The sequence below is a fragment of the Neomonachus schauinslandi genome, chromosome 4, assembly GCF_002201575.2.
Source record: "Neomonachus schauinslandi chromosome 4, ASM220157v2, whole genome shotgun sequence".
Classification (NCBI taxonomy): Eukaryota; Metazoa; Chordata; class Mammalia; order Carnivora; family Phocidae; genus Neomonachus; species Neomonachus schauinslandi.
In genome coordinates, this window is record NC_058406.1 from 27,379,841 (window position 1) to 27,397,671 (window position 17,831).

General features: G+C 40.9%; 1 protein-coding gene across 1 annotated transcript in view; it reads left to right on the forward strand.

The window, feature by feature from the left end:
- The window catches only part of THRAP3 (thyroid hormone receptor associated protein 3), a 72,568-nt gene that overhangs the window by 42,672 nt on the left and 12,065 nt on the right, over positions 1 to 17,831 (forward strand). Inside the window, exons 3-4 of the mRNA XM_021684210.2 lie at positions 11,316 to 11,480; positions 15,484 to 16,386. Of these exons, the coding sequence (XP_021539885.1) occupies positions 11,344 to 11,480; positions 15,484 to 16,386 (1,040 nt within the window). The 5' untranslated portion in view covers positions 11,316 to 11,343. The remainder of the gene's footprint in view (positions 1 to 11,315; positions 11,481 to 15,483; positions 16,387 to 17,831) is intronic.

Genomic DNA, 17,831 nt, shown 5'->3' on the forward strand with positions numbered 1-17,831 from the left:
GAAATTAGTATTTTGGATTTCTAAAAGTATCTCAGAAGAAGGTGGATAGATGTTTGATTCCACATTAAAGATAAAAGAATGAACCCATTAACTCTGGAATGTCAGCAACTTTTATTTTTAGAATATGGGGGGAAGTCATCTATAAAATGACCAGCTAAGAAAATTATATGTAAAGTAAGAAGCTGTCTCCCTATCTACCTCATTTTGTGTCTCTCCCTTCTCCTGCCCCCTTCCTCTTCATATCTTCCTGCTCCGCAGAGGTAACCACTGTTAACAGTTTGCTGCTATTGCTTATAGGTATGTCTTACGTGTACATTTATATCTACAAAGTACACATTTTTAAAGCAGTTCTACCAAATTCCATAGAATTCAATATTTAAACTTTTAAGAATTTTAGTACTAAATTTCAGAATAGATTTTTTTTTTTTTAATAAAGTAAGCTCTATGCCCAACGCGGGGCTTGAACTCATGACCCCAAGATCGAGTCTTACGCTCTACTGACTGAGCCAGCCAGGTGCCCCCCAGAATAATTTTGATTTTATACCCTAGGCAAGGCCAAGCCTTTTATTGTATCTTTAAATTATTCAAGCAATAATTGCCATTCTCCCCACAGGCCCTTCCCCACCTTTAGGAAGGTATTTAATGCACATGTGAGTATTCTCTATAAATTTTAGGGTGTCAGAATTGAAATTAGTATTATACTTACTGATTTACTTAATAATTTAAGAGAGCCACTTTTAATAGAGTGAATTATTAAATAAATCCATAAATATACTAATTTCAGTTCTGAATTGAAATCGGAGACCACTTCATTGTCATTTCCCCCTCCTCCACCTAATTTCAGTTTATTCAGGGATACAGGTGGGATGTGAAGCCTTGGCAAAATGTTACCCTAGAGATACCCCAGGCTACTCTTGATTCTGTTTCCCTCTTTCACTCAAGAGAGGGAGAATCTCCAGAGAAAAGCATAAAATAGTAAACATGTTTAGTATTTCACCTGAGCTCTGCTTTCCTACCCCCAACTATCCAGAGGCATACAGAGCACAAAGCAGGCCATTGCTTTGTGTACACTCTTTTATGAATGCTGAACTTTTCTCAGTATTTTTGCATCTATCTTTTCTTTTTTTTTTTTTTTTTAAGATTTTATTTATTTATTTGACAGAGACACAGTGAGAGAGGGAATACAAGCAGGGGGAATGGGAGAGGGAGAAGCAGGCTTCCCGCGGAGCAGGGAGCCCGATGCAGGGCTCGATCCCGGAACCCCCGATCATGACCTGAGCCGAAGGCAGACGCTTAACAACTGAGCCACCCAGGAGCCCCGCATCTATCTTTTCTTTATGTTGGTCATTTTGCGTCTTGTTTGCCAAGAATTTTCTACTTCTTACTCTAGCGACTACTGAAAGCATGGCTGCCTTGACTGGACTTGGTGACAGTGGAGTTTTACTCTAACCTGGCACTAAGAAATGAAGTGTGAGTGTCTCCCTAACACTGAGGTCAGTTTGGCCTTCTGTGTGTTGGTGTAAGACGTAGAATGGACAAGCAGGATCTCAACTTCAGTTTAGTAGGCATGATTAGGGCTGGGGTACAGACTGAATTCTACTCCCGGATTGTATTGTTAATATTTGATGAACTGGTCTTTTATTATTCCTGCTAGTGTGAGTGGGGAGCATGGAGAATGAAGAGGAAGTTTGAAAGAGCCAGTTCATTCAGCAAATGTGAAGTGTCCACTCTGTGGCTAAGCACTGTGCAAAGTGCTGAAGATACAGTGGATCACTGTGGATGCAGTGATTTCTGGCCAGTTCATTTTGTAGCCTCCTGGTTTTGGTATCCCGAATGGTTAAACTAATTTGGTTAGCACTCTTATGTTACCTTACGGTCATCAGATGTAGTGCCATCTGATCTGGAAAAGTGTGCTGTCCTCTTGGCAGAACAGACACTTAGTCGGGGGGCCTGGGTAAGGGACAGCCAGTGCTGGCCCATGTGGAATCAGTCCTCAGGAACTTGCCCCATTCTTTTAGGGTTATGGTAGAGATCCATAAACAGCTGAGAATAATTTTAAGACCTATTATAAAAGCAGGTGTTCTGCAATAACAGTCGAAAACCAATTAATGTAATAAACCATATAAACAGAATAAAGGACATCTCAGTGACACAATAAAAACATGTGGGAAAAAAAATCCCAACACACTTTCATAATAAAAATGTTCAACACACTAGGAATAGAAAGAGACTTCCTCAGTCTGCTAGACCTCTGTGGAAAACCTGTAGTTATCATCATACTGAAAGATGGACAGAAGCTCTGTAGCAGAGAATCCTCCCAGAAGGAGGCTGGTGTGGAGCTGCCCCTTTCCAAGCAAGGACCACTTTTTAAATTCTAGGTGGTTATATTCGTGTTTCTTGTTAGTAGTCTCTTGTTACATGAAGCCCTTGGTTCTCTACACCTGGGTGTAGTTTTTCTGTTTAGGCTCTCTCAAATGAACTACAGCAGAAATGTTCCTACTGGGCGCCTGGGTGGCTCAGTTGGTTAAGCGACTGCCTTCGGCTCAGGTCGTGATCCTGGAGTCCCTGGATCGAGTCCCGCATCGGGCTCCCTGCTCGGCAGGGAGTCTGCTTCTCCCTCTGGCCCTCCCCCCTCTCATGTGCTTGCTCTCTCTCATTCTCTCTCTCTCAAATAAATAAATAAAATCTTTAAAAAAAAAAAAGAAAAGATATGTTCCTACTGCCTTTGGCAAGAGACTTCTTTTTGTGCTGGAAGTTCTGAGACGGGTTTCAAGCAGACTGTGTTTCCATTTTTTGGAATGTTACAAGTTAGAGATAGGGGTGGGGGAAGAGAGCTCTTGTCAGCTTTAGTTAAGCATTTCAGCTTTGCTGGTGTAAGAACTGAATTCTTTCAGAAATCATTATGCTTCAGAGATTTTTTTAACTGATCAGATTCACAAGAGACTGATGGGTGAAATATGAAAATGGAGTAGCTAACCTACAAGGTGATGGTGAGTTACAGTGTTGGAAAAATTCGTGTTTGAATTCTGGACCTATTTAGCTTTGGAACTTTGGGGGCAAATTAACTCAAGTCCTTGTTTTTTCTTCTGTAAAACAGGTACAAAGCATAGTAGTTAATGAGGTTTGGGTGTATAAAATGAGGGAATGCTGAAGGTTTGTGCTCCTTATCTAGTGTATCTTGGTAAACATTAGCAGTTTTTATTGATAAAGTGCCAGGAAATCGATTTTCTTTCTTTTTTTTTTTTTTTTTACAGAGAAAGGGCGAGCACAAGCAGGGGGGAGGGGCAGAGGGAGAGGTAGGGAGCTGCTCAGCAGGGAGCCTGATGCAGGACTCCATCCCAGCACCCTGGGATTATGGCCTGAGGAGAAGGCAGACGCTTAAGTGACTGAGCCACCCAGGCTCCCTGGAATCAGTTTTCAATAGATAACATATCTAGCAAGAAAGCCAGTTTTTGCCTAGGGCAGTCTTTTCTGGTAGGCAGGTCCATTCAGAGACTAAACTCTTGAATTAGATGGATGTTTGATGAATGTATTCTAGATATAGAGCAGGAGGAGCTATATGCTCTTTTTTCCCCCCCACGTAAGCTCTACACCGAATGTGGGGCTTTAACTTACAACCCTGGCGGAAATCAAGAATCACCATGCTGTACTGACTTGAGCCAGCCAGGCGCCCCAGGAGCTAGATGTTCTTAAGTGGTAAGCCCTTCAGATCAGCGTAGCTGAATGGCCCTAGTTGAGGAAATGATGTATCCTAGCCCTTCAGGATAGTCCCAATTTAAAATCCTTTCCCCCATTGTCAACCTAAATATCCTGTAAACTTTACCTTGCTAGAGACAAACATATCCCCACCCCAGCTTGTCTTAGCCAGAAGCACAGCAGAAACTTTTTTTCTTTTGGTGGGCGCAGCAAAGCAAGGTTTATTGAGTGATAGTGAGGCGTTTAGTACAAAGCTCCCAAAGAGGGAGGGGACCCGGGAGGGTTGCTTTAAGGCAGAAACTTTCATTGGGCTATTTGCTAACTTTCAGGTTTGAACTCTATGGTCCTGTACTTTTAGGTTTCTTTAGATGACTGTTAATGGGTCATTAAGTCATAGCTTTCTCTTTCTTTGAACTTCAAGAAGATGCAAATTCTTATGCTTCAGTTTCCCATTTTCATTATTTATTCATGACTAAAACTTGTGTGTTTATAAATGTATGCCATAGATATTTTATGCATTTTAATAGTATATGGTATTTACATTTTATTTTATTAAAGATTTTATATATTTATTTGAGAAAGAGCCATAGAGCACAAGTGGGGGTACGGGGAGGGGGAGAAGCAGGCTCCCCGCTGAGCAGGGAGCCCTCCACTGGGCTTGATTCCAGAACCCTGAGATCATGACCTAAGCTGGAGACAGACCCCAACTGACTGAGCACCCAGATGCCCCAGTATTTACATTTTAAACTAGGGATTTACCTACCTTATGCTAATAAGATTCTTGCGCTTCTTTTTGGCTGACTGGTTTTGGGGAAGATTTCCATAGGTGATTGTTCTTATCTATAGTTTTGACCATTAGTTTTCTCTTAGTTTCCACTTAGAGGGTGATATTTACTGATCCTGTCCTGAAATTGTCTTAAGTTTAGAGCTTCCTTGGTTCCTGTAACCCAAATTAAACCTTAAAATAAGTGTTGTTCCTTTGTAACGCTCTTTCCTGAATTAAAACTTGGCTTTTCTGTCATGCGTCCTTGGAGTAAGCATTAGTAATGGAAGCTTCATGATGTTAATACACTCTAATAACCTAGAAAAATAAGATGCAGGCACCCCTGTATGCTTCATTGCTGCAGGGAAGCTGCCGGCACTAGGAAAGAGGCTGGTGTTTATCAGGAGAACAGCTCGTACTTTGGTCTTAAGTTGGTTGTAATGTGTACATTGAAATGAGAGTTCAACACCACGTGAAATGTTGTGAATACTCTCTTGAAAGTATGTGAGATCTCTTGAAGAAACTGGATATTCTGTGAGATAGTTTGATACAGGAATGAGAAAAGAAAAAAATGTAGTCTGCTCAGCAAAGCTCTCTACAGACATTAAATTACAGCAGCGGAGCCATTCAAGCATTTTAGATGCAGATATCCAGAGATCAGGCTGTTCATCATAGGCATTATTCCCTCGCCCAACTCCCATTTCCATATTTTTCTGTGGGTTTAGAAAACTTTAAAAGACTTAGGTTTGAATTGATTTCACATATCAGGAAGGCTTTGGGTCAGCTTGATTTACCATTTTGTTTTCAGGTTGTAGTATGTTTGCCTTTAGTTTTCGTTTGCTTGACTAGTCTATAAAGGTAAAGTCTTAAGAAGACCTTTCAAGTACGAACTGAGTATTTATGGACTGAAGGATAGTTGTGTGGTTTATATGTAGCTTGGTCATTTGGTGCTGCTAAGGTTGGAACCCCAGCGTGGTCTTTTGAGGTTATATTTGGCACTACTTAGTTTTAGGAACCCAAACTCCTGACAAATATAACCTCTCAGTAGGCTACCTGCAGGGTTCTAGCCATGGGGTAAATACTGCCATAATGCTTATTCTGGTGAATTAAGCAGATACCTAACGATTGCCAAGATAGCGCTGGCAGAATCACTAAGGACACGGAGAAGAAACTTAATCTGGGGTGAGAGGGGAAAAGGAATAATTCAATTCTTCCTTATCTTTGAGAGTTTTTGATTTAGAGAAGTTTGCTTTGGCTTTGTCTGCCAGTATTACTTTTTTTGGAGTTGAAAAATAAGATGTGTTTTTTAATAATGTAAAAGCCATATAATTATATATCTTAAGACCTTCGTTTTAAATAAAATGCATCTGTTCTCCCAAGCCCATTGAACTGCTTGGTAATTAGAGGAATGGTTCTGGTGGAGAAGCTAGGGCTTTGAAAAAGCTGATGGCTCTGGGAACTGGCTCTCAAGTGGCTTTGCAGGAACAGTTTGAAAGTGAATCCTTGCTCCAAGTGACAGAATCGTATCTGAAGTGATTTCAAAAGGCTGTTTGAAATTCTTCTCTTGGGTTTTAAAGAAAAGGTAGGAGGGAAAAAGAACTAGAACAGTAGTTGTATAAATACAAGATGGAGGAGGAGGATATCTTGCGGCTGCAGAAGGGTGTATGAGAAAAGACATTGGGGCTTAGTGACTTGAGGCTCACTCCAGCGTGTGCTTGGTATGGCTTTCCAGAAAGAGAAATTTTTGGATGCGGTAATATTCTGTATTAGGCCACATTTGTAGAATTACTCTTAAGTTCTGAGTATCCCAATGAAGGAAGACAAACGAATTGATTTAGGGGCAAACAAGGTAATGTGCATATGATAACCACATCGTCTGAAGAATGTTGGAGAGTTGAGACTATTTGGATCATACCAGGCTCTTAACTATAGGAGTTGAGGAATCAGGTCCTATATTTTGCATTTTTAACATGCCAGGCACTTAATAGTAACTACTGATTGCTGCTTGGTCAGTTGGTAGATTCTTTTATAATGCTGGTGTTAGGAGCATGACTCCCTTACCTTAATTGTTTTTTTTTTTTTTTTAAGATTTTATTTATTTGACAGAGACAGCGAGAGAGGGAACAACAAGCAGGGGGAGTGGGAGAGGGAGAAGCAGGCTTCCCGTGGAGCAGGGAGCCCGATGCTGAGCTCGATCCCAGGACCCCGGGATCACGACCCAGGCCGAAGGCAGACACCTAACGACTGAGCCACCCAGGCGCCCCTCCCTTACCTTAATTGTGAGCAGTTTTTACCCAAATTGTGTTTGAGGGGACATGTTTTTACCTGAGCCACATTTCATAGTCATGAGCCGTCATATTATGCCATAGTTCTTCTGTAGGGACTGGACTTTTTTATAATACTCTAAATGAAACAGCCTCTTCAGGAAGGGTGGGCTTTGTTGAAGAAGCAAAACTTCTTTGGGGGAATTCTAGTTTGAACAGAAATCAAATGCTAGGTACTGGTAACATGTTAAAAGGTGCCAAATTGATTTCCAAAGGGGTATTTGTCTTTCTCACTTCCCAATATTTTTGTAGAACATGGACACGGAAGAAATGGTAGAAAGAGGAAAAGATGTGTGTAATCACAGTGACGTCTAAAAGTCTTCAAAAAGAATTGAGAGTTGTTTTGAATGGAGTTTGCTTATTTGATTAAATGGCTTTACTTAAGATTGTCCCTACCTTATACTAAGAAGTATATGTATGTATATCAAGAGAAAAAACTTAATGTCTTTTGGACACTTCCTTTCCCTTTCTCTTCATATAACTTGCTCTTTGTTAATCTTCAGGTGACAGCTTAAATGCCACCTCTTGACGATCTTATCTAAGTAAGTCACTACTACACTGTATAAATTTAATGTTATATGGTCTTTGTCTTCTCGTACCTACCAGAATTTGTAATTACATTTTTGCTTGGTTGCTTATTTGTTGTCTCTCAGCACCTCTAGACTCTAATAAGCTCCTTGGAGGCAAAATCAAATCTGGTTTAAATTTTTTTTTAAGGCGGGGTGGGGCAGAGGGAGAGAGAGAGAATCTTAAGCAGGCTCCACACCCAGTCCCGTCAATCTCACAGTTCTGAGATCAAGACCTGAGCTGCACTCAGCTACCCAGGCACCCCAAATCCGCTTTAATTTGAAGTGTTTATCTACTAGCTAGCATCCTCTTGAATGCGTTAAATGATTCATTGATTTATTTGCAGCTGTGGTTTTGTATCATCCAAAGTTATTCCATTTACATCTCAGGGTATAATGAGGTTTTTAAAATCAGTTTCAATTCACATTTAAAAAGTTCCAGGAGTAGGAGTAAGGGTGGTATTACAGTATTGTGACTCTTAAGCGTACTTGTCAATTCTAGTAAGTTTTTTTTTTTTTTTTTTTTATTTGACAGAGAGACACAGCGAGAGAGGGAACACAAGCAGGGGGAGTGGGAGAGGGAGAAGCAGGCTTCCTTTGGAGCAGGGAGCCCGATGCGGGGCTCGATCCCAGGATCCTGGGATCATGACCTGAGCCGAAGGCAGATGCTTAACGACTGAGCCACCCAGGTGCCCATTTAGTAAGTTTAATATATGTAGAAATGTTAAGTTTGGCTCTATCTGTATTTAGGGGACATTTTCTTCCTCTTAGTGAAAATTAGCTTTAAAAAAAAAAAGATTTTATTCATTTGAGAGAGCGAGCACAAGCATAGGGGAGAGGCAGAGGGAGAGGGAGAGGCAGACTCCCCACTGAGCAGGGAGCCCGACATGGGGCTCAATCCCAGGACGTGGAGACCATGACCTGAGCTGAAGACAGATGCTTAACCATCTGAGCCACCCAGGCTCCCCAGAAAATTAGCTTAACTTTCCAATTTCTGAGGGTTGAAATGAGCATTGCCTTTGACACTGACTTGCCGCTTTTCCCCGCCTTTTCTTTTAAAGTCTGATACTGTCCACTTGTGTGAATGATCTAAAAGGATTTTCCATTCCGGCTTAAGCTAAAATTGAAGATTGGGCAGAGATGTTATGAGGCAGACAGAGATAGCCCTAAACTTGTGACAGAAAAAAGCTATTCAGCAAGACTGAACCCAGAAAAACCCAAGACATCCTGAAGGCCAACTAGAAAAACAAAATGCATTTCCATACTCAGTTTGTATAAATTGCTCAGTTACACCTCCACCTCCTATCCCTGAATAACCTAGTCCTCTACCCTGGCTTTGCATAATGACTACTGCCAAAAATCGGCTTCAAATGGAAATCTCTTTGACCTTGCTGAAGCACACAACAGTTCAGTCCCTTTGGTAGGGTCTAGACTCTAGGTCTTCGGCATTCTCATTTAGCAATGTCTTACTCATTACCCTTTGGCTTCCTAGCAGTTTCTCTCTCCTCCTCTAAATTAGGTCTCTTTTTCATGGTTATGGTTATTTCCCCGCTGACCTGGAGCACCCTAGAGAAGGACTGGGTGGCTACTTTTGATTGTATGGTCAGGCAAACCTCTGAGGAGATGGCTCTTGAGCTGAGATCTGAATAACAAAATCCAGGAGGTAGAGGAGGGTGACATGTTTGCTGATTATTATTTTCCCATTTAATTTTTCCCAAGCCAGGGGCAGCATCATAAAAGACTCTTCAGCAAAGCAGTGAGGCAGTGATGTGTGGTAGAGTAAGCGCTGGAATTTTGGCCTGTTAATTAGCTTTGTGGGTTTTGACAGATCCCTTGTTCTTCCTGGTCTTTGATAGACACGCGGTATAGCACTTCAACTTTCTGCTTGGAAGATGCCCAGAGTTGTAGTAGGGTTTAAAGGAGGATAAGTGAGTTGGCTTGATATAGCGTACCTTAAAGACAAAACCAAGCAAACTTGTCAGGGCACCTCTGAGGCTCTCTATTCATTCCTGCAGAGGAGGAAAGAAAAGGAAAAAGAAAATTTTGTTTTTTCATGGGAAACCTGAAAAAAGGTTGACCCTTGATGCTAAAGAACTAGAGGAAAGTGACATTCTTCACTTTATAAATTACCTTAGTACTGTGTTTATGAATTGCTATGGTGTATTTACAGGATTTAGTAACATGCCACCGTGGTATTAGAGTATTTGATAATACATTTTGTTTAGAGATTTATTTATTTGAGAGAGAAGGTGGCTTGGGGAGGGGCAGAGGGAGAGGGAGAGAGAATCTCAAGCAGACTCTCCACTGAGCGCAGAGCCCAGTACCTTGAGATCATTACTTGAGCCAAAATCAAGAGTCCGGATGCTTAACCAGCTGAGCCACCCGGCTGCCCCATCCACATCTTTTTTATCCATGTGTTGATGGACACTTGGGTTACCTCCATATGTTGGCCATGGTAAATAATGCTGCAGTAAACATAGGGGTGCATATGTCTTTTTGAATTAGCATTTTCATATTCTTTGGGTAAGTATCCAGTAGTGGAATTCCTGGATCATATGGTAATTCTATTTTTAATTTTTTGAGGAACCTCCGTACTGTTTTCCACAGTGGCTGCACCAGCTTGCATTCCCACCACAGCACAGGAGGGTTCCTTTTTCTCCACATCCTCACCTACCCTTGTTGTTTCTAGTGTTTTTGATTTTAGCCATTCTGACAGGTGTGAGGTGATACCTCACTGTGGTTTTTGATTTGCATTTCCCTGATGATGAGTGATGTTGAGCTCTTTTCCTCTTGTCTGTTGGCCATCTGTATGTCTTTGGAGAAATGTCCGTGTCTTCTGCCCATGTTTTAATGGTTTTGTGTGTGTGTGTGTGTGTGTGTGTGTGTGTGTGTGTGTGTGGAGTTGTAGGAGTTCTTCATGTATTTTGGATACCAACTCCTTATCACATACATTATTTGCAAATATCTTCTCCCATTCCATAGGTTGTCTTTTGTTTTATTGATTGTGTTTCCTTCACTGTGCAGAAGCTTTTTATTTTGATGTAGTCCCAACAGTTTATTTTTGCTTTTGTTTCCCTTGCCTCAGGAGGTTTATCTAGAAAAATGTTGCTATAGCCAATGTCAAAGAAATTACTGCCTGTGCTCTCTTCTAGGATTTTTATGGTTTCAGGTCTCACATTTAGGTCCTTAATCCATTTTGAGTTTATTTTTGTGTGTGGTGTAAGAAAGTTACCAGTTTCATTCTTTTGCATGTAGCTGTCCAGTTTTCCCAGCCCCATTTGTTGTTCTGTCACGCTTTTTAAATCTTCCTTGGAATTAAATATTAAGGATTTGCCTCATGACTTTAAAGCCCAGGGAGTAGAAAATGGCCAGATGTTAATACTCAGTAACCAAGATACCATTGCATAGTTTCCTTTCTTAGAATTGGGAAACCTGTCTCACAGTACTAATACTTTTAACAGCTGACTTAGTCTGAAAAACTTGTTTATTGAAAAAAGATGGTATGCACCAAATCATTGGTAGTTCCCCTCACTTTTGTTAGTGTTTCATTGTGTTCCCAAATCAGGGCTACAGGTCAGATTTCCCATTTGCTGCTGTGTCTTGGACTGTTTGGAACTGTACTGCTTAGAAATCCCTCCTTTAAAAATAGTTTGTTTGTTTGTAAGCTCCATGCCTAACATGGGACTCAAAACTCACAACTCTGAGATCAAGAGTTGCATGTTCTACCAACTGAGCCAGCCAGGTGCCCCTAAAAAAAATTTTTTTTTAATTGAAGTATGATTAACATAGAAATTCCTCTTGGTAACAGGGCAGAGTGTTTTTAATCAGTCATTTTATCTGTGTGTGTGCGTTTTGTGTGTGTGTGTGTGTGTGTGTGTGTGTGTGGTTTTTGTTTCTAAGTGTCCAGACAAGTTGAAGTTTGCAAAGGTATTCCCTCATTTGTTTGAATTTGTTTTATTACTTTAGGTGTAATTGAAAAGTGACCTCTTCAGAGATGTCAAAAACAAACAAATCCAAGTCTGGATCTCGCTCTTCTCGCTCAAGATCTGCATCAAGATCTCGTTCTCGTTCATTTTCGAAGTCTCGGTCCCGAAGTCGATCTGTCTCTCGTTCAAGGAAGCGCAGGCTGAGGTAAGGGGATGTGATTGTGTATCAGGATAACCATTGCATCGGTCATCGTGGGTCTCTGAAGAGCTTTTGCTAGACTCTTTCTGTGAGTGTCAGTTGGAGTGGGTTGGCTTAAGGCGGAGGGTTGGGCTGTAAGATATTACAGGTGTCTTGAAATGCTGCGAATCCAAATCACCTTTGATTGCCATGCTGTTTGCCTAATTGCTTTTCTCCTCTGCCAGTATGTGCTGTTACTTATCTACTTTGGATGAAAGAGCATTTTTTTTTATTTGAACTGCTTGCTTCAAATCTCTACACCTGATTGTTTTTCCCTGGAGTATTTTTGGAGGCTTTGGACCAAAGTTTATATGCATCCTCGGCAAAGAAAGGATAGCTAGGATGATTAATAGTATGACCGACATTGTGAGGAGAGAAGCCTTATTAACTCTGACATAATTAAACCATAAAAACTTAACGGGAATCATTTGTAAACGTTCACCTGATGTGCCAGTTACTAACAGATGGTGTCTGTCTAGTAAACCACAGCAAAGCTATCCGAAAATCACTCTTGGAGACATCACTGTGCCTAAGTGAACAAGGAATTCTTTTGATTTTATTGCCAGTGTTCTTTAATTCAGTCAGTATTCACATCTTTAGGTGGATTTCCCTATTTCAGTTATGTCTTAAAATAGGATGCTAACCCTCCAGCGCCTTTTCTCTTTTGATGTGTTGGGAGTTGGGTTTTTCATTCTTTAAAACTGTTTTAATTTTCTTTTGTGAGTAGACGAGAACCTTTTAGTATATACAAGTTTCTACACGTGAATGTCGATGTATTTAACTACCAAACGGGGGATAATGTGCACAGTTTTGTTCTTTTTGTCAGAATTGCACCAGGCAAGGAGGTAATTTCTCAGTCTCACCACTTGGAACCCCCCCTACTCTTTATTTCACACGAGTATTTAGAATTCTTTTGTTAAATGAACTGATTATGAAATTTAAAATAAACCTCAGGAAAAGTAGTTAATTAAGCTGCATTCTTTATTCCCATAGCCCTGTAGTATTCCTAAAATGTCGTAAATAGATGGTTGGTGGAATTTTTTTTTTTTCCCTCCCAACAAGTTAATTCTTCACTTGATCTTAGCCAAAAGGCCAAGAAGTGATGAGAACAAGTTAATTTTTAAATGGATCTGTAAGAGACCTGCCTGAAAAGTAATTTCAGACCAGAGGGTGAATTAAAAAGTTGGCGTCCATAAATATTAATGATTCTGATAATGTAGAATATAGTGAGTCTCTTCCTCAAACAAAAGAAACACTAGATTTTTTTTTTATTTTTAAAGATAACATTACACCTTTTGGGTAATGAGTCCTAGCCTTTCCTCTCCTCTTTGTTTTTTGGGCATGCATTTTTATACCAAACTTAGTTCAAGCATTAGGCTAGATAGAGGTTATTGCCCAATTGTGTGAGAGTCCATTTTAAGTAAAATTCTATCCCACCTTTCACCTCTCTGAAAAAAGAAGAGGGAAAGCCACTAAGTATATTTATATCTACCTTAGGAAGTTGCTATCAAGATATGGGATTGAGCAGCGACTTTTAGTAATTCCTGCCTTGCACCCAGAGTCTTTGGATTTGGGCCATTTAAATTTCAGTTTAGCTCAGTTGGTTCTGAAAGGTAACACTTGAAAACTTAATCGAGTAAATGGAAATTAAGTAATTGGCTCAAAAACAAGCTATACAACCAAAACTGAGTGACAAAATTGAACTGACACAAACCAAAGTGAAAAATGCTAACCAGCTATGAAGTATCTGTGATAACTGGGATTCTGGGCAGATCTATCTAGACAGATCTCTTCTCCTTACTCTACAGATTATTTGGCATGGTCATTGACTTGGAAAATGAGGGAAAAATACCTTGGGCAATATGTGCTGGGGTAGGTCTAGAGCCACTTTATGTGCTATCTTATACTGAGAAGATTGTTACTTTGGAGGAATTTCTCCACAGAAAACATGTTTTTATACTCGATTCTAGTCTGACATCTCTGTTTTTTAGAAACAGATAAATTTGCCACTGGATGTTCAGTTTTTATTTCTGGCTTATCTGTTCCATGATTTTTTTTTTCTTTTGTTTTCCTTCTCCTACAAGGAAAGTATACTATCCAGAGAGTTTGAGAAACCATGCTTTTAAATTAACTTAACTGCTGAGTTCTACAGAATTGGAGAAAATTGATTGTTTCCTTGTATTTCACAGACTGTATCCTTTTAAGTGCCTTCTCGTAAATAACTTCATTTGCAATCTGCAGAGACTCATGCTCCTGCATCTGTGCAATGACTGCGGGTTTTGGATGCAGTATGCCACAGGGCCCTCACTAGTAATTGGTGACAGAAGCAGCAGTAGCCTCTGAGGATGGGAACATGAATTAAACCCTCCTTAGTGCTGGTGGTGCATCACCTCCCTCAAGTATAGCCATTTAATCGGGTCATGTTCAGTTTCATAGCCTGCATCTGCCTCTTCCTTCTTTTCTTATATTGTTACTGTTTTCGAATGAAAAGTTTGGAAGGTAAGTTTTTGTTTTTGTTTTTTAATTGTACTTAAATAGCAACCGTTAACAACCAGCAATATGATGCATTTTTGCCAGTCACTACTGTTCTTGGGGTAGATAAAGAACCTGAACCCCATGGGTAGTAAGGAGGGGAAGACCAATTTTACTTTATCTTCTTTAGATTAAATTAAATGTAAGTTTCTTTTTAAAAGCACCATTGTTTAGTTAAGACCTGTCACATTTGCTAAATGGAGTTACTTATAAAACAAGCAAGCAAAATGTATCTGTTCCTAGTTAGGTCTAATATGAAAAGTTCTGTTGATGAACCAAAGGGTTTTTATTCTACTATATCTGAAGAAAATATTTTTGGAAAGACTTTTCTAATAATTTTACATATTTTTATGTAACTACTCAGGAGTAGTGGTTAATGTGAATGATCTGTATCTTAGTTGACAAGGCACATCAGGTATCCAAGGACCCCAGTGGATTTTTATACCAACAGATAACAGTTTTTGGCTTTTTGTTAGAAACAAAGCTCCCTGTCATCGACAAGCCTAGCATTCATAAACATGTAATTTTTACAAAGTTAGGTCACTGTTGAATCCCCGTGGTTCTGGAAATGTGCCTTTGCTCAATTAGAGTTCCATGCTGTTGAATGAAGAAGAACACAACGCTGGGCTTTAGGTTGGCTTGAAAGAAATGTGGGTGGTGATGCGGGAAGAGGGCTCATTTTGGAGTTTTCTTTGGTTAACCTGTGTCCTTGGGTGTCTTATGATCAGATGGTGCCCTCTTGTGGCACCCAGGTAGGATCTTGTAGTTCAACAAGAGAAACTTGACCTGAGTAGTGAGACCATTTCCAGGTCCTCAGTAAAAAAAACCATTATATTTATATTTTTTGCTGACCTGATTTCAGTGAATTCTTCTGAGCTTTGGCAAATTCCTGTTTAAGTGTTCTTTGCTTGGGACTATGTATTTACAATCCCAGGTCTTAGTGGAATCTAAGAAAGTACCTGCCAGACAGAGAGGGCTGAATGGGATGAGGAGTAAAATGTTATACCAGTGTAGGGGCCAAAGGACCTGCATAGTCTGCACCTAAGTCTGCGACCCCGAGCTTGTATTCTTCCTGACTTCCAGTGACGTAGGGACCTGTAAAATCCCATGTTAAACTCTAATTAAAATGGTTGTGTTTAGTTACTACATTAAGAACATTTGATGATTTTTTAGTCACTGTAGAAATACATTTCTGTTTAAAATGCACTACAGTATTAATGAAGCAATCTCAGTGGGTCATTTGTGAAGGTGATTCTTATCTATATTATTTGTACTTAATGTGGGTCAGCAGTGGGATTAAATGTTTGTTTCTTTGAGAACAAAACAATAAAATACATAAGAACAAGATTTCAAACTGTTAATCTTCATTGGCAGGTATTTCTTAAATAAAAAGGCTTGTGTCAAAAATTCAAATTATTTCCCCCATTCCCCTTTTCAGTTCTAGGTCTCGTTCCAGATCGTATTCTCCAGCTCATAACAGAGAGAGAAATCACCCAAGAGTATATCAGAATCGGGATTTCCGAGGTCACAACAGAGGCTATAGAAGGCCCTATTATTTCCGTGGGCGCAACAGAGGCTTTTATCCGTGGGGCCAGTATAACCGAGGTGGCTATGGAAACTACCGCTCCAACTGGCAGAATTACCGGCAGGCATACAGTCCTCGTCGGGGCCGCTCCCGATCCCGGTCCCCAAAGAGAAGGTCCCCTTCACCGAGATCCAGGAGCCATTCTAGAAACTCCGATAAGTCTTCCTCTGACAGGTCAAGGCGCTCCTCATCCTCTCGTTCTTCCTCCAACCACAGCCGAGTGGAATCTAAGCGCAAGTCTGCAAAGGAGAAAAAGTCTTCTTCCAAGGATAGCCGGCCATCTCAGGCTGCCGGGGATAACCAAGGAGACGAGGCCAAGGAGCAGACGTTCTCTGGAGGCACCTCTCAAGATACAAAAGCATCTGACAGCTCAAAACCATGGCCAGATGCCACCACATATAGTGCTGGTTCTGCATCACGGGCCTCTGCAGTTTCTGAGTTGAGCCCCCGGGAGCGAAGCCCAGCTCTCAAAAGCCCACTCCAGTCTGTGGTGGTGAGGCGGCGCTCACCCCGTCCTAGCCCTGTGCCAAAACCTAGCCCTCCACTTTCCAGCACATCCCAGATGGGCTCAACTCTGCCGAGTGGTGCTGGGTACCAGGCTGGGACACACCAAGGTCCATTCGATCATGGCTCTGGGTCCTTGAGTCCATCCAAAAAGAGCCCTGTGGGTAAGAGTCCACCGGCCACTGGCTCCACGTATAGCTCGTCTCAGAAGGAGGAGGCTGCCACCCCAGGAGGAGCAGCCTATACAAAGAGGCAAGTATCTTGTTTACCCTCCCTGGGTGTGTTTTTAGCTCACCAGCTGGCAGTTTAATTGTAATGTGATCTCAGAGCTCTGATTGGTGGTAATAAGGTAATCCCTGTTTCCTAAACTTTGCGTTAGCAAATTTGAAAAGCACCACCCAAGGAAACCTTTAGCTTAACTCTAGCTTTCCTACCTTTCTGAGTTTGTATTGCAGCATAAAGTTGCTTTAGACTGCTCTACAATGATGTTTTCACATTTAAAATTTGCCTTGGATTCTACCAATGTAAGCTAGAGAACAGTAGAGATTTGTGGGTCAGCTATCAAAAAAATAAGGTCTTTGCCAAAATGAATGGCCATTGGAGCTGTTAGACCCTGTAGGACCCACCATCTACTGTGATCAGTCTGCATCAGCCCATCATGGTGAAGAGCTACACCTCGTATCCTCACACGCTCCAGTTGAGGAGACTGGGCAGATGGGAAAGCCTGAGGCTTAGTCCAGGAAGCCCTTTTTAAAATCACAAGGTGGGTGTGTGTCCCAGTAGAAGCCAACCAGCTGCATGTTAGGAGAGGACGTGACCGTGCTTCTGTCTTTCTGCTCTGGGGGACATGGTGAGTTGGAACCTGAATCTTTGTTTGTGTGGTTGGATGGATTGGGATGCCAGAGTAAGTAATAGGGAAGTTGTATTGGGACCAGGTTGTCAAGAGGGACTTACTGGGCAGGTGGTTCCACCCCTCCCCACCATGTCCCCTTTCTTATTAGCATATTCTTTGATGCCCTGCTGTCCTTTGAGTCGTCTTTGCCATAGTAATGCCACTACAACTTGATTAGATTTTCTTCATTAATGGTACAAACTTTACAGCCTTCAGTGACTCTGCTTTAAAGTTAAGTGTGGTTCCTTGCCAGGACTGGGAGTCTCATTAGGAGACTCGGGCACGAGCTCTGCTTTTCCATAAGAACGAGTAGGATGGTTTCTGCCCCCTTCCCCCAATTAACTTGTATTTTGTTTTTATTTGTGTTCACAGTATATTTCATATTTAGATCTCCTAGGTGACTTGAAGCAAACATGAAGTCTCTTTTGAGACTTGTATTTCCAAATGTGAGTTGTATAAAAGCAAAACAGTCCAAGGTTGAACATTCTATGTTAACTTTGCTGAAAGCAGATTTTAAATGACTGAGTGAAGGTTGGATAAGACCTTAATTTTTTTTTTCCTAGACCACTTACAGGTAAGTAGGTTTTGTTTTTAGTATCCTAAAAATTACCTTTGCTGTTTTCTTTTTGATTGCTCTTGTAAGACACAACTCCATGGACCGGGTATTTTTCGCTTAAATGGCATCCAAGTTCATAGATCTGTGAAAGGCCACTTTTCAGAAATTACTATAAGAAAGTAACCAAGTAGAAAGTCTTTGGTAACACTGGAATCCACAAGACATGTTTGTTCAAAGAATCAAAAACAC